The sequence below is a fragment of the Schistocerca gregaria genome, chromosome 6, assembly GCF_023897955.1.
Source record: "Schistocerca gregaria isolate iqSchGreg1 chromosome 6, iqSchGreg1.2, whole genome shotgun sequence".
Classification (NCBI taxonomy): Eukaryota; Metazoa; Arthropoda; class Insecta; order Orthoptera; family Acrididae; genus Schistocerca; species Schistocerca gregaria.
In genome coordinates, this window is record NC_064925.1 from 442,553,739 (window position 1) to 442,567,963 (window position 14,225).

Genomic DNA, 14,225 nt, shown 5'->3' on the forward strand with positions numbered 1-14,225 from the left:
GTGTGGTCATGTGCTGTATCTGACCCCAGGAATGTGTCAATAAAGTTTCCCCTTCCTGGGACAATGAATTCACGGTGTTCTTATTTCAATTTCGAGGAGTGTATATTACTCGTTTTTCCCTATAGCTTACTCCTAATTTTCTCAGAATGTCGAACATCTTACTCCATTTCACATTGGCGAATTCTTTCTTGCCTGTCGACATATCCTATGAAAGTGTCCTGATTTTTCTATAGTCTTGCTACTATTATCACACGCAGCGTCAGAATTTTCTCTCTGCTGACTCTACCTTTTTTTTGAAGTCAAGCTAGTCGTCATCTAACAGATCCTCAAATTTCTTTTCTATTCTTCTGTAAATTCTTCTTCTTATTAACTTGCATGCGTGAGCCGTCAAGATGGTTGAGTGATAATTCTCGCTCTTATCTATCCTTGGTGTCTTCGGAATTGTTGGATGATGTTTTCCAAATGTCTGCTGCTATGTCGGAAGTATCGTAGATTCTACACATCAACATGAACTGTCGTTTGGTTGCCACTTCCCCCAACGATTTTAGAAATTGTGGTGGGATGAATACAAGCTTTCTGCGTTATTTGATCTTAATTTTTCTAGAGCTCTTATCTCGTATCCCCTGTCTCTTCAATGTCTAATCTAATTTCTGCCTGTATCACACCATTAGCCAATCACTCTCCATAACAAAGGTCTTTAGTGTACTCTTTCTACATGCCCACTCTTCCTTCTGCCGTTAATCGTGGAATTCCCATTGAACTCCTAATGTTGCCGCCCTTGCTTCTAATTTCACCGAGGGTTGTTTTGAATTATGCTGCGTCAGTCCTTCTGGCAATCATTTCTTTCTCTATATCGTCATATTCTTTTCAGCCATTTCGCCTTGGCCCTCCTGCAATTCTTACTAAGTATATTGTGGTACGCCAGTATTTCCCTGAACATTGCTGTTGTTCCTTTTTACTTGATCAGCTGAAGTATGTCCACTCATCTTCAACTGAAATGCTTATCGTGGTATTCCTTACAGCAGTATCCACATCTTTAACGAATTTCAAACACGTCTCATCGTTCGTTAGTGTAACAGTATCCCACTTCCACACTGATTCTTCAGTATGATTTTCTTAAACTTCATTCCACTCTTCATCATTAGTAAATTGTGGTCTGAATCTGCTATATTTTTTCCGGGTATGCCTTACAATCCAGTATCTGATTTCGGAATCTCGGTCTGATCAGCGTGTAACCCACTTGGAATCTATCTATATCCGGGCCTTTTCCATATATACCTCGTCCATTTGTGATTATTGAACAGAGTATTCCTGTTACTAGCTGATATTTAATGCAGATCTCAATTAGTCTTTCTCCTCTATCATTCCAACTACCTTGGCCACATTCTCCCAAGTCCTTTCATACACTCCTTGCCCTAAAATCTCATTCCAATCCTCATTATTAAATTTCTCACCTCTCTTTACGTACTGAATTACCCTTTCAGTATCCTTATATGCTTTCTCTCTCTCTCCCTCTGTTCGTCACGTCGTCAGGTACCTCAGCTACAGGTGTTTCGCACGGCATATGCGACAAACTCATCTAGAACGTGAAGTACGATACTTTTAAACTTTGCCTACCATATCACATTCGAATTAAATGCTATCTATTCGTTTCGTAAGCAGAATTTTTACCCCTGTTTATCTATTCTGCGGAGCATAAAACGTCATTTAATGTTTTTGATAGATTTATTGATCCTAGTGGCCATCATGGCTATAATTACATCGTGAGCTCGAAACCCTGCTTTTGTCGTAACGTTGATAGGCTCAGCTCTGTTTGTTCCCACGAGGGTTAAAATATTTGTTAAATGTGAGACATAGAACTAGATCGTCAAGGTATTTTTGAGTAAAACATTCATAACTATTTCTCCTGAGTTCCTGTTCGTTCCACGAGCACCTGCTCTGTACTTGCTAGGTTAAAGTCTCCTCTTGTTACGATTCTGTACAAAAAAGGTCCTACTGTTGTAACAGAATCAGGTGGCCAGTAAAGGCATCATGGCCAGTAAAGGCATCTGATGACTAATTTTAAAGCGTCTAGGCCAGTAACTCGCAAACATATAAGTGTGTAATATGTTTGAAATTGGACGTCGCCAGACTCATTTTATTGCAATGAATTCTGAATACACTGAGCCTTGGATAATCTAAACTACCTCTTTGATATACTTTTCGTATCTTGTTAAATATTTGGGAACTTTGTACTTCAACTTTCATCCAGTATAAATTAGGCACAAAAGCGTTGCTGAAAAATGGTGAATTGTAGGTCACTGTTACAAATGCTTTAGCAAACAACTATTTCTCTCTAGCTATACTTTGTTGGCAATAAGATTTTTTCATTGATTTATGAACTGTAAAGTTGTTATCAGATGACCTCGAAATTACACTTAACCTAGAAAACTCTCATGTGCTTTCCACATGACCTCTGCAACTCAAATAGCAGCTTCCACTGTGAAGTGCAACCTGTCCTGTCATGTGGAGTCTGTCCTCCAACACATAGTTCAGCTTCAACAATCTGCAACCCAATACACTCGCAGAATCGATAAAGATTCTGGTTGTGGCTCTCCATCCGGCTCCAAATCAGAGGACACCCAATCATGGGTACAATATTGCAAATTTTAAGTCTAGTTTGTGCACAGTGAACAGGTCCAGCTTGAATCCAGTGAGTGAGCCTTGACTACTTCTGCTAACTGTCTTTAACAACTGAGGATGGTCTTAAAGCTTAACAACAGGAGTCACTGATACTGACAGGAGCTGCAGTGTGCAGATGACAGCACCATACACTCTGAATAGCAGCAGGCAGATACACAGGTAGACATAATAATTGGACATCTGTTGTCTTTCTTGTCTTTGATGCTAACCAACTTGACATTGCACCTATCGACAATTAACGGCCCTTTTCCCCCTTTTGATCCTACTGAAAAAGTGGCCACATGTTCCTTTTTTTGTGTCATCTGTCTTCTGTCTGATTTGATGCGACCCGCTACTAATTCCTCTCCTGTGCCACACTTTTCATCTCAGGGTAGCACTTGCAACCTATGTTCTCAATTATTTTCTGGATTAACCCCAATCTCTGTCTTCGTGTACATTGTTAACCTCCACAGCTCCCTGTAGTGCCATGGAAGTTGTTAGTTGATGCACCTTCTTCTTGTCAGTGTTTTCCATATATATTCCTTTGCTCCCCGGTTCTGTGGAGATCCTCTCCATTCCTTGCCTTGTTACATCTTCATACATAAGGTGACTGACAGACGACAGATGGACAGCCTTCGTATTTGTTCTTTCTTGAGGAAAGTGGACCAGCGATAATCCGGAATACACCGCGATGAGTGCAGTAAATCCTTGTCGGGTACACTGGAAGATGCCTCGGTAGCAGAGATCGTGACCAGAGCATGTGATACTTGAAGAATACTATTTGGCGCTCCACTTGTCCCACAGCCATTACGCACCACTCCAGCTACCTGAAGCGTCTTCAGCTCTTGATGAACCACGGCCAGCTACGTCTACATAAAGAGACTGTGAAAAACAGTGAAGTGGATGGTAGATCGTACATAGCGAGGTAACGTATCTTCCCGTTCCAGTTGCGTTTGGAACACGGTAAGAATGATTGCTTCATTGCCTCTGTGCGTCCTGTAATTGGTCTTAGCTTCGCAGTTCTTATGGAAGCAATGTCCGCCCCTGCCAGTTGAGTGGTCAGCGCGACGGACTGTCATACCTAACGGCCCGGGTTCGATTCCCGGCTGGGTCGGAGATTTTCAACGCTCAAGAACTGGGATGACCCCATTGACCCGCAAGTCGCCGAAGTGGCGTCAACTCGAAAGATTTGAACCAGGCGAATGGTCTACCTGACGGGAGGCCCTAGCCACACTGCATCATGGGAGCAATACGAAGAGAGCTGAAGAATATTTCTAGATTCCTCCCTTGAAACGTGTTCCCCTGAATTTGTAAGTACCCTTTCACCTGAACATGAACACTTGCGTCTATCCTCAACTGTCTATCAGTTAGTTTATTAGCACTTCTTTGACGTTTTCGCGAGAGTCAAATAAATCTGCGACCTCTTGTGCCACCCTTTTTTTTGAATACGTTCAATATCGACTGTTAGTCCTATTTGGTACAGGTCCCGCAGATTTGAGCATTATTGTAAGATGGGACACACAAGTAACTTATAAGCAGTAACCTGTGTGCTGAAGTTATACCTCTCCACAAGAAAGGGGACAAAGAAATGTCGTCAAATTACCGACCAATCTCACTTTTGCCAGCTTTTTCAAAAATCTTTGGAAAGGTTATGTTCAAGTGTCTACTTAAGCAACTTAGTGAAAATAACATACTATTTGCATTTACAGTGAAAATGTCCTTAATTCTTTAGACAACAAATTAGAGGCAGCTGGGATATTATGAGACCTGTCAAAGGCTTTTGACTGTGTGAATCACAGCATTCTTTTAAATAAATTAAAATATTATGGCATCATAGTAGTGCTGCAAAGTGGTTTCAGTCATATCTTACTAATAGAAAACAAAGGGTGTCCTTACATAACACTTCAGCAGTAGGCAATCAGATATCATCTGACTGGGAAGAAATTACATGTGGTGTTCCTCAAGGTTCCATACTAGGTCCACTACTTTTCTTTGTGAGTATTAATGACCTGTCATCTGTTACATTACCAGATGCCAAGTTTGTCTTATTTGCAGGTGATACAAACATTGAAATAAATAGTAAATCAAATATAAATTTAGAAAGGGCAGCTAATCTAATTTTTACTGACATTAATAAGTGGTTCATAGCCAATTCCCTGTCATTAAACTTTGAAATGACCCACTACATGCAGTTCGGAACTTCCAAGAGATTTCCTTCTAGAGAGTGTAAAAAAATGATGACATAGAAATAGGAGTAGTTGAGAGTGTAAAATTCTTGGGATTACAACTTGATTATAAATTCAGTTGGGATCGACGTACTAACGAACTGCTGAAACACCTAAACAAGTCTGTGTTTGCAATGCGAATGTCAGACATAGGAGATATAAATAAAAAAACTCGTATATTTTGCTTATTTTCACTCCATTATGTCATATGGAATCATATTTTGGCGCAACTTCACAAACCGGGAAAATTTTTTTAGAGTACAGAAGCGTATAAGAGTAATGTGTAATGTAAATCCAAGAACATCATGTCGAAACCTGTTCAAAGAATTGGGCATTCTAACCATAGCTTCTCAGTATATTTATTTCTTAATAAAGTCTGTTGTAAATAATACATCTCTTTTTCCAAGTAACTGCTTAGTACACAGTATCAATACTAGGAATAAGAACAACATGTATAAATATTTAAAATCACCTACTCTTGCCCAGAAAGGAGTCCAGTATTCAGCAACACATTTTTTCAGTAAATTACCAGAAACCATTAAGAGTTTAGTTTCAGACAAGGCACAATTTAAACATAATTGAAAAGAATTTTTGGTGGCCAACTCCTTCTATTCAGCCATGAATTTCTCGACAAGTGCAGTAGACCATTTTAATGAAAATTTATTAATACTTCAATTTTTGACAATACCTGGTTTAACAGCCAAGTAACTACCTACTGTGTGAATGATGGATGTAACGAAAGCAGATCAAAGTCTTAAATCTGTAAACAGTGGAAGTTTAATTTTGTACATAATTTGACTGTTCATAACTGAGGATAATTGAAATGAATAATTTAATTTAATTTTTGACAATACTTAGTTGTAATAGCCAAGTAACTAGCTACTGTGTGAACGATGGATTTAATGAAAGCAGATGTAAGTATTAAACCTGTAAATATTAGAAGTTTAATTTTAATTCGTGTACATAATTTTACTGTTTATTGACTGAGGATCATTAAATTTAATGAAACTCAAGTTTTTCTAATTACATTTTTGTAATGTGTTTATCTGACATGTTCCACACCCAGGAGGATTCCCTCTTTTGTGGGTCTATGGCATGAATAATTAATCTAATCTAATCCTTTCCAGAATGGCTATATTTTCCTAGATCCTGCCAACGAGCCCATGTTTCCCACCTGTCATGCTTATTGCCTATGACTGAGCTTACGAGATCATTTCGTCCAGGCATTTGTGTGAATGTACTAGTTCCAGTTACGAGTCACTGTTATATAAGTTGCACCACATTGGAATCTTATCAAGATGCAACTGCACATTTTTGCAGCCTTGTTTAGATAGTAGCCAACGGCCATGCCGGAGTGGTAACACCGGTACTCTTCAGATAACCGAAATTAAGGGCTATCGGGCTTGGCTAGCACTTGGATGGGTCACCGTACAGGTCTAGCGAGTGGTCTTGGAATGCAGATCCAGTCGGTCCTTATGAGGCCAACTGAGGAGCTACTTGACTGAAAAGTAGCGGCACCGGTCACGAAAAATGGCTGGGAGAGCGGTGTGCTGAGCATATGCCCCTCCATATCTGCAACCGGTGATGCCTCAGGGCTGAGGATGACATGGTGGCCGGACGGTACCGTTGGGAATTGAAGGGTGTTCGGACGGTGTTTTCTTTGTTCACATAGTACTTCGTTATAGATAATTGCGGCAGCTGCAAAAATTCTGATGTTACGTATAATATTTTCTGCCCACTCGTTAATATACCGGTACATGGCGATCAACAGGGGACCCAGCAAACTTTGCTGGGGCACAAGTGAAGCTCCTTCTGCTGTAGAGAACTCTCCATCCAGATAACAAGCTGCGTCTTGTTACCCAGAAGTCCTCAATTGAGTCACAAATTTCCTTTGTAAAAACGTACTACTATTAATAATCGTCGGTGTGGTATCGAGACAAAAGCTTTTCGGAATTCAAGAAACACAACAACCGTCTGATGTCTTGCTTCTTGGCTTTCAGGGTATCATATTAGAAAAGTGCAAGTTGGCTATCGCTTAATACACTACTGGCCATTAAAATTCCTACACCACGAAGATGACGTGCTACAGACGCGAAATTTAACTGACAGGAAGAAAATGCTGTGATATGCAAACGATAAGCTTCTCAGAACATTCACACAAGGTTGGCGCCGGTGGCGACACCTACAATGTGCTGACATGAGGAAAGTTTCCAACCGATTTATCAGACACAAACAGCAGTTGAGCGGCGTTTCCTGGTGAAACGTTGTTGTGATGCCTCGTGTAAGGAGTAGAAATGCGTACCTTCAGGTTTCCGACTTTGATAAAGGTCGGATTGTAGCCTATCACGATTGCGGTTTATCGTATCTCGACATTGCTGCTCGCGTTGGTCGAACTACAATGACTGTTAGCAGAATTTGGAATCTGTGGCTTCAGGAGCGTAATACAGAGCGTCGTGCTGGATCCCAACGATCTCGTATCACTAGCAAACGAGATGACACGCATCTTATCCGCATGGCTGTAACGGATCGTGCAGTCTCGATCCCTGAATTAACAGATGGGGAAGTTTGCAAGACAACAATCATCAGCACGAACAGTTCGACGACGCTTGCAGCAGCATGGACCATCAGCTCGGAGAACATGGCTGCGGTTACCCTTGACGCTGCATCACAGACAGGAGCGCCCGTGATGATGCACTCAACGACGAACCTGGATGCACGAATAGCAAAACGTCATTTTTTCGGATGAATCCAGTTTCTGTTTACAGCATCACGATGGTCGCATCCGTGTTTGGCGACATCACGGTGAACGCACATTGGATGCGCGTATTCGTCATCGCCATACTGGTGTATCACTCGGCGTGACGGTATGGGGTGCCATTGGTTACACGTCTCGGTCACCTCTTGTTCGCACTGACGTCAGTTTGAACAGTGGACGTTACATTTCAGATTTGTTACGACCCGTGGCTCTACCGTTCATTGGATCCTTGCGAAACCCTACATTTCAGCAGGATAATGACGACCGCATATTGCAGGTCCTGTACGGGCCTTTCTCGATACAGAAAATGTTCGACTGCTGCCCTGGCCAGCACATTCTCCATATCTCTCACCACCTGAAAACGTCTGCTCAATGGAGGCCGAGCAACTGGCTCGTCACAATACGCCAGTGACTACTCTTGATGAACTGTGGTATCGTGTTAAAGTTGTATGGGCAGCTGTGCCCATGCGTATCAAGGCCGTTATTACGTCCAGAGGTGGTTGTTGTGGGTACTGATTTCTCAGGATCTATGTATCCAAACTGCGTCAAAATGTAACCACATGTCAGTTCTAGTATAATATATTTTTCCAAGGAATACCCGTTTATCATCTGCATTTCTTCTCGGTGTAGCAATTGTAATGGCCAGTAGTGTAGATGTTTTCGGAATCCATGTTTGGTGGCGTGGAAGAGGCAGTCCTTTTAGAATGTTTTAGCTCAGAATATGTTCTAGGATTATAGAAGAGATGGACGTCAGTGAGCATGGACGGTAGTAGGATATGCATACAGCAACACTCCATCACGTTAAAACACAAAGGGGTCATGGAGTGGGAAGGCAGGGTACGCACCTGAGGATGTTGAGCAGGTGGACGGGCAGGTAGCAGAGCGCGAACATGACGACGACGGCGACCAGCATCTTGGCCGCCTTGCGGCGCGACCGCAGCTGCACCTCGGTGGCCGCGTTGGCGCCCATGGCGCTGCGCCGGCTGGCGAAGCTCGTCAGCGGCGGCGCTGTACACAGGCATCGCACCAAGTCAGAGGACGCCGCTGCTGTGAAGCTAGCACACTCGAAAGAGTACGAGGGGTATTCAACAAGTAAAGACTTTTTTTCTGAAAACAGGTTGATTTAATTCAGGATTCCAGTACGTCATATTACTCTCCACTCTTTTGAGTAAGACACTATTTTTCAACATAACCTTTGTTCCTCACGGCACCTTTCTGGGAGCGCTCATATTGTAAGTAGGCTGTTTAGGGGTTTATGTTGGTAACATTACATAGCACTCTGTATTAAATCCGCTGACTGCGCTGTGTGCAGTCTGTGGCTGGCTGGACTCGTTGTTGGAAGTTATTCGCCAGTGTGGTTGGCAGTTGGATGTGAACAGCGAGTAGTGTTGGTCTGTTGGATGTGAACAACGTGTAGTGTTGGTCTGTTGGATGTGAACAACGTGTAGTGTTGGGCAGTTGGATGTGAACAGTATGTAGTGTTGGTCTGTTGGATGTGAACAGTGTGTAGTGTTTGTCTGTAGGATGTGAACGGCGTGTAGTGTTGGTCTGTTGGATGTGAACGGCGTGTTGTGTTGGACTGTTGGGTGTGAACAGCGTGTAGTTTTGGGCAGTTGGATGTGAACTGCGTGTAGTGTTGGGCTGTTGGATGTGAACAGCGTGTAGTGTGGAGCTGTTGGATGTGAACAGCCAGTAGCGTTGGGCAGTTGGACGTGAGCCGCCAGCAGTGGTGGATGTGGGGAGACAGGTGCCAGAGTTCTGAGAGATGTTAATATGAGCGGACGATCTGGACATGTGTCCACCAGAAAAAGAAATCTGTTTAACTGAATGTCACAAATATATACAGGGTGTTACAAAAAGGTACGGCCAAACTTTCAGGAAACATTCCTCACACACAAAGAAAGAAAATATGTTATGTGGACATGTGTCTGTAAAAGCTTACTTTCCATGTTAGAGCTCATTTTATTACTTCTCTTCAAATCACATTCATCATGGAATGGAAACACACAGCAACGGAACGTACCAGCGTGACTTCAAACACTTTGTTACAGGAAATGTTCAAAATGTCCTCCATTAGCGAGGATACATGCATCGACCCTCCGTCGCATGGAATCCCTGATGCGCTGATGCAGCTCTGGAGAGTGGAGTATTGTATCACAGCCGTCCACAATACGAGCACGAGGAGTCTCTGCATTTGGTACCGGGGTTGCGTACACAAGAGCTTTCAAATGCCCCCATAAATGAAAGTCAAGAGGGTTGTGGTCAGGAGAGCGTGGAGGCCATGGAATTGGGCTGCCTCTACCAATCCATCGGTCACCGAATCTGTTGTTGAGAAGCGTACGAACACTTCGACTGAAATGTGCAGGAGCTCCATCGTGCATGAACCACATGTTGTGTCGTACTTGTAAAGGCACATGTTCTAGCAGCACAGGTAGAGTATCCCTTATGAAATCATGATAACGTGCTCCATTGAGCGTAGGTGGAAGAAGAACATGGGGCTCAATCAACACATCACCAACAATGCCTTCCCAAACGTTCACAGAAAATCTGTGTTGATGACGTGATTGCACAATTGCTTGCGGATTCTCTTCAGCCCACACATGTTGATTGTGAAAATTTACAATCTGATCATGTTGGAATGAAGCCTCATCCGTAAAGAGAACATTTCCACTGAAATGAGGATTGACACATTGTTGGATGAACCATCCGCAGAAGTGTACCCGTGGAGGCCAATCAGCTGCTGATATTGCCTGCACACACTGTACATGGTACGGAAACAACTGGTCCTCACGTAGCACTCTCCATATAGTGACGTGGTAAACGTTACCTTGTACAGCAGCAACTTCTCTGACGTGATTGCTCACGGGCTGCCTGCGATATGTAAGATATAAGAGAATCTCAGACCAGAGAGCAGTGTTGGCTGCAGTAAGAGCAGTGTCAGTAGGAGTAAGTAGTAGTTATCAGTCTGTTGTATGGAGTTCGCAAGGTCGGCAGTGGGGAGCGATGACGGTGCCTGAGCGATGTAGTATAAGGTAAAAATAGCCGCGCGCGTATGTAGTTTATTACAACATAATTTGTACTATTGTTGTATCAAGTTTCATGTAAATGTTTTAAAAATCTTTTAATAATAATCTTTTTTATAAAATTAACTGTTTTGACAATCATTCATTTGAATTTAAAGAATTTACTAATTTCTGCAAACCGTTGTCATTCCGATTATCGTAAAGAAAAATCAATTGTTTCTTTTCATACATGACAAATCTAGCGGCCAGCATTGCACTGGGCTGTGCCAGAAGATATTCTTATAGCAGCAGATATATAGGCGCTATCCGGCGACTCCAATGAGGTAAGATTTTTAAATTTATTCAGAATGAATTTTCAGGACCATGACGCAGCACTGCTGACGTCCAAAATTTACCAATTTAAATTCACAGTCAATTATTGAAAGGTTATAAGTGAGTCACAATTTTATTGAGAGATTAGTCACATCTTATTATTGGTAAGTTACGGAATTTATCTGTTGGCAGGTTATACTAAATGTGAATGCAATATACATGTTTTTCTGTTGGGAGGTTACAAAGTAAAGAGAAAACAGCCGCATTACGTTCAGCTTTAATCTGGAGTTTGAAAATCAAGTAACGTAGAAGTTTTACCAGCGCAGTCATTCGTTTCATGCAAAGGGGAAGTTTTAATATCCCTGCACGGTACCACTCTACTAGTCGACGCACGAGCCAACGTCTTGCTACATCCGTAACCTCTCCATCATCCGCGTACTGCTTCCCGAGGAGTACATCCTTCTTTGGGCCAAACACATGGAAAGTCGCAAGGAGCGTGATCAGAGCTATAGGATGCATGAGGAAGAATAGTCCAATTAAATTTTGTGAGCTTCTTGCGTTATCATGGAGAAGGAGAAGTTCGTTTCCATGCTTGCGGCTACGAACACACTAAAGTCATTTCTTCAATTTCCTGACGATAGCACAAGATACTTCAGAGTTGTTCTTCGCACCTTGAGGGAGGACACCAAACAGAATAACACCTTTAGAGCCCCAGAAGACTGCCGCCATGTCTTTACCTGCAGAAGTTGCGGCTTTGAACTTTTGCTTCGGAGGAGAGGTGGTGTGGCGGATGGGCAGCCATTTTTTTCGGTTCGAAGTGATGAAAAAATGGAACTGAGCGTTTGGCGTCATTGGCCGGGAGGCCCATTGCGGGACAGGTCCGGCCGCCTTGGTGCAGGTCTTATTAGGCTAAATTCGACACCACATTGGGCGACCTGCTCGCCGGATGGGTATGAAATGATGATGAAGACAATACAACAACCAGTCCCTGAGCGGAGAGAATCTCCGACCCAGCCGGAAATCGAACCCGGGTCCATTAGGTTGGCAATCCGCCACGCTGACCACTTTTTGTTGTTGATCTCATTTTGTTCTATATTGTTCGTTGAATTTGTTCGTGGTGGACGTGGTGGACACTCGCTCAGGTTGTTCGTTGATCCATTCACTCAGTTTTTTTTATTGCAGAGGGTAGCTAAACCGTCTGACCGAACACGCCGAGCTACCGTGCCGGCACCATTCAGCTATCGGGGCGCACAGGTTCGAAGTGATGAACTCTTTTCATCGCCTGTGATGGTGTTTAACAAAACTGTCACGATCACTCTCGTAACCCGCAAGAAATTCCGCACAGATGGTCCTTCGTTGCTCTTCATGTCTTCGGTTAGGCTGCGAGGAATCCAGCGGGCACACGCCTTTGAATACCCTAGCTGGTGAACTTGTGTGTCAGAACTACCAACAAAGACGTCCAGTTGTGGAGCGAGGTGTTTGTTTGGGATCCATTGATCACCTCGTGTGAGCGTGCCCGCGCTTTCCGACATTGCCTCGCAGTCACAGCTTTGTACGGCCGGCTCACATGAAGGACATCGGACGGTTCGCGCGACCTCGTCGCGATGACGACGGACGCCTCACCCGACGACTCACCGTGCTTTTGTTCACTGGCAGGCCTCCGCAGACATTCTGGAATCGCTTATGAACATCTGAGATGCCCTGGTTTTCCGCCAAAAGAAACTGACAGCTCTCTACTTGGAACGCACCTCCGTTTAGTTTACACGAGAACACTAGGTTGCAGGCTACTGCGCTAACAGTTTCGGCGTGTTCCAACTTTGGGTGACACTAGCCGCATGAGTTTTGAGGTTATATGTGTTCGTAGAGTGTAGACAAACTGAATATGAAGTGGGGAACGCAGAATAATGTTTGCTTTTTGGATATCTATGCTTTGCGTGGGTGTTTGTGGGTTTTCAGTGAGGCTGGTTACAAAAATAAGCCACATATTGCTGCTCCTGAGACCGTCATGTGCGATCAGAACATGGTTTGACAATATCTGAGCTGCAGGTCAAATTTTTTTGAATTAGGAGCACATGTAGAACTGAATTAAGAAAAATACAAGCAAATGTAATCCTAGCTGTAGAAATGCTCTTGTCTACAAGACTAAAATCCCATTGTTCGAGTTGGCCCACTCTTTTTTTTAAGGATTATTGTTGGCAGGAGGGAAGGCTACGCAAATCAAGAAGCTACTTTCTTTATTCAATATTCACTATTTAAAACGTCGCAGTATTCCTCCCCATTCACAAATATTTGAATTTTGAAATATTGTCATTGTACAGATCTATTTTCAAGAGAGTAGTTTGCAAACCATTATCTTCTTAATGCGGCCTGCTTTTAATAATTACTCCTGTTAATGTTAATAATTATTACTGTTAATAATAATTTGGAATTAATGAAAAAGCGTCATCACCAACTAAAACCCCATCTTATAGCATGCCGAGTGTTCTCGATTGTAATGCATGGAATGCGATATGTAATTTCAGTTCTCGCGACAGTGCTTTATGCATTACAGTACCTTTATCACTTACCGCATAATTAACTCTATTTAGAAGAAACGTTAACAGTTCTGGTGACATTCTAATATAAGTAAAAGAACTTCTTGGGTCTTCCTTAACAAATTATTTCAGCACGGATGCTGAGCAAGCCAGCTGACGTCTTTTCTTAATCTAGTCACGAATCGAAACACGTTTCTTATTTTTTCTTACGCATCGATCCCACGCAACGATTTTTAACTCCATCACAACTCGTGCGAGGTGCAGCTGCCAAAACTTTCATTTCAGACACGACTCAAGAACCCACAAAACGACGAAACTGAAGTATATACTGGCTTCGCCGTGTCTACAGTCAAATATGAAACCATTTGCGTGCAGCTCATTCAAGGCAAAGAATAGCGCAACCTAATGTCGTCGTGTAAACTAGGCTTTACAGACGCCGTTTTGAATGCTGCGTGTAGCGTCACCTCCTTCATGAAACGACAGTGGCTGATGTCATGTTCCACAACAAATACTGCATTCATAAACTGAAACCGAGCTTGGTGGCGCAGTGGTTAGACACTGGATTCGTATTCGGGAGGACGACGGTTCAATCCCGCGTCCGGCCATACTGATTTAGGTTTTCCGTGATTTCCCTAAATCGCTGCAGGCAAATGCCGGGATGGTTCCTTTCAAAGGGCACGGCCGACTTCCTTCCCCATCCTTCCCTAATCCGATG

At 43.0% G+C, this 14,225-nt stretch overlaps 1 protein-coding gene across 1 annotated transcript in view; it reads right to left on the reverse strand.

Annotated features, from left to right (window-relative positions):
- Positions 1-14,225, reverse strand: part of LOC126278905 (orexin/Hypocretin receptor type 1-like) — a 1,200,512-nt gene that overhangs the window by 64,105 nt on the left and 1,122,182 nt on the right. The window contains exon 6 of the mRNA XM_049979179.1: positions 8,487-8,649. Within this exon, the coding sequence (XP_049835136.1) occupies positions 8,487-8,649 (163 nt within the window). The remainder of the gene's footprint in view (positions 1-8,486; positions 8,650-14,225) is intronic.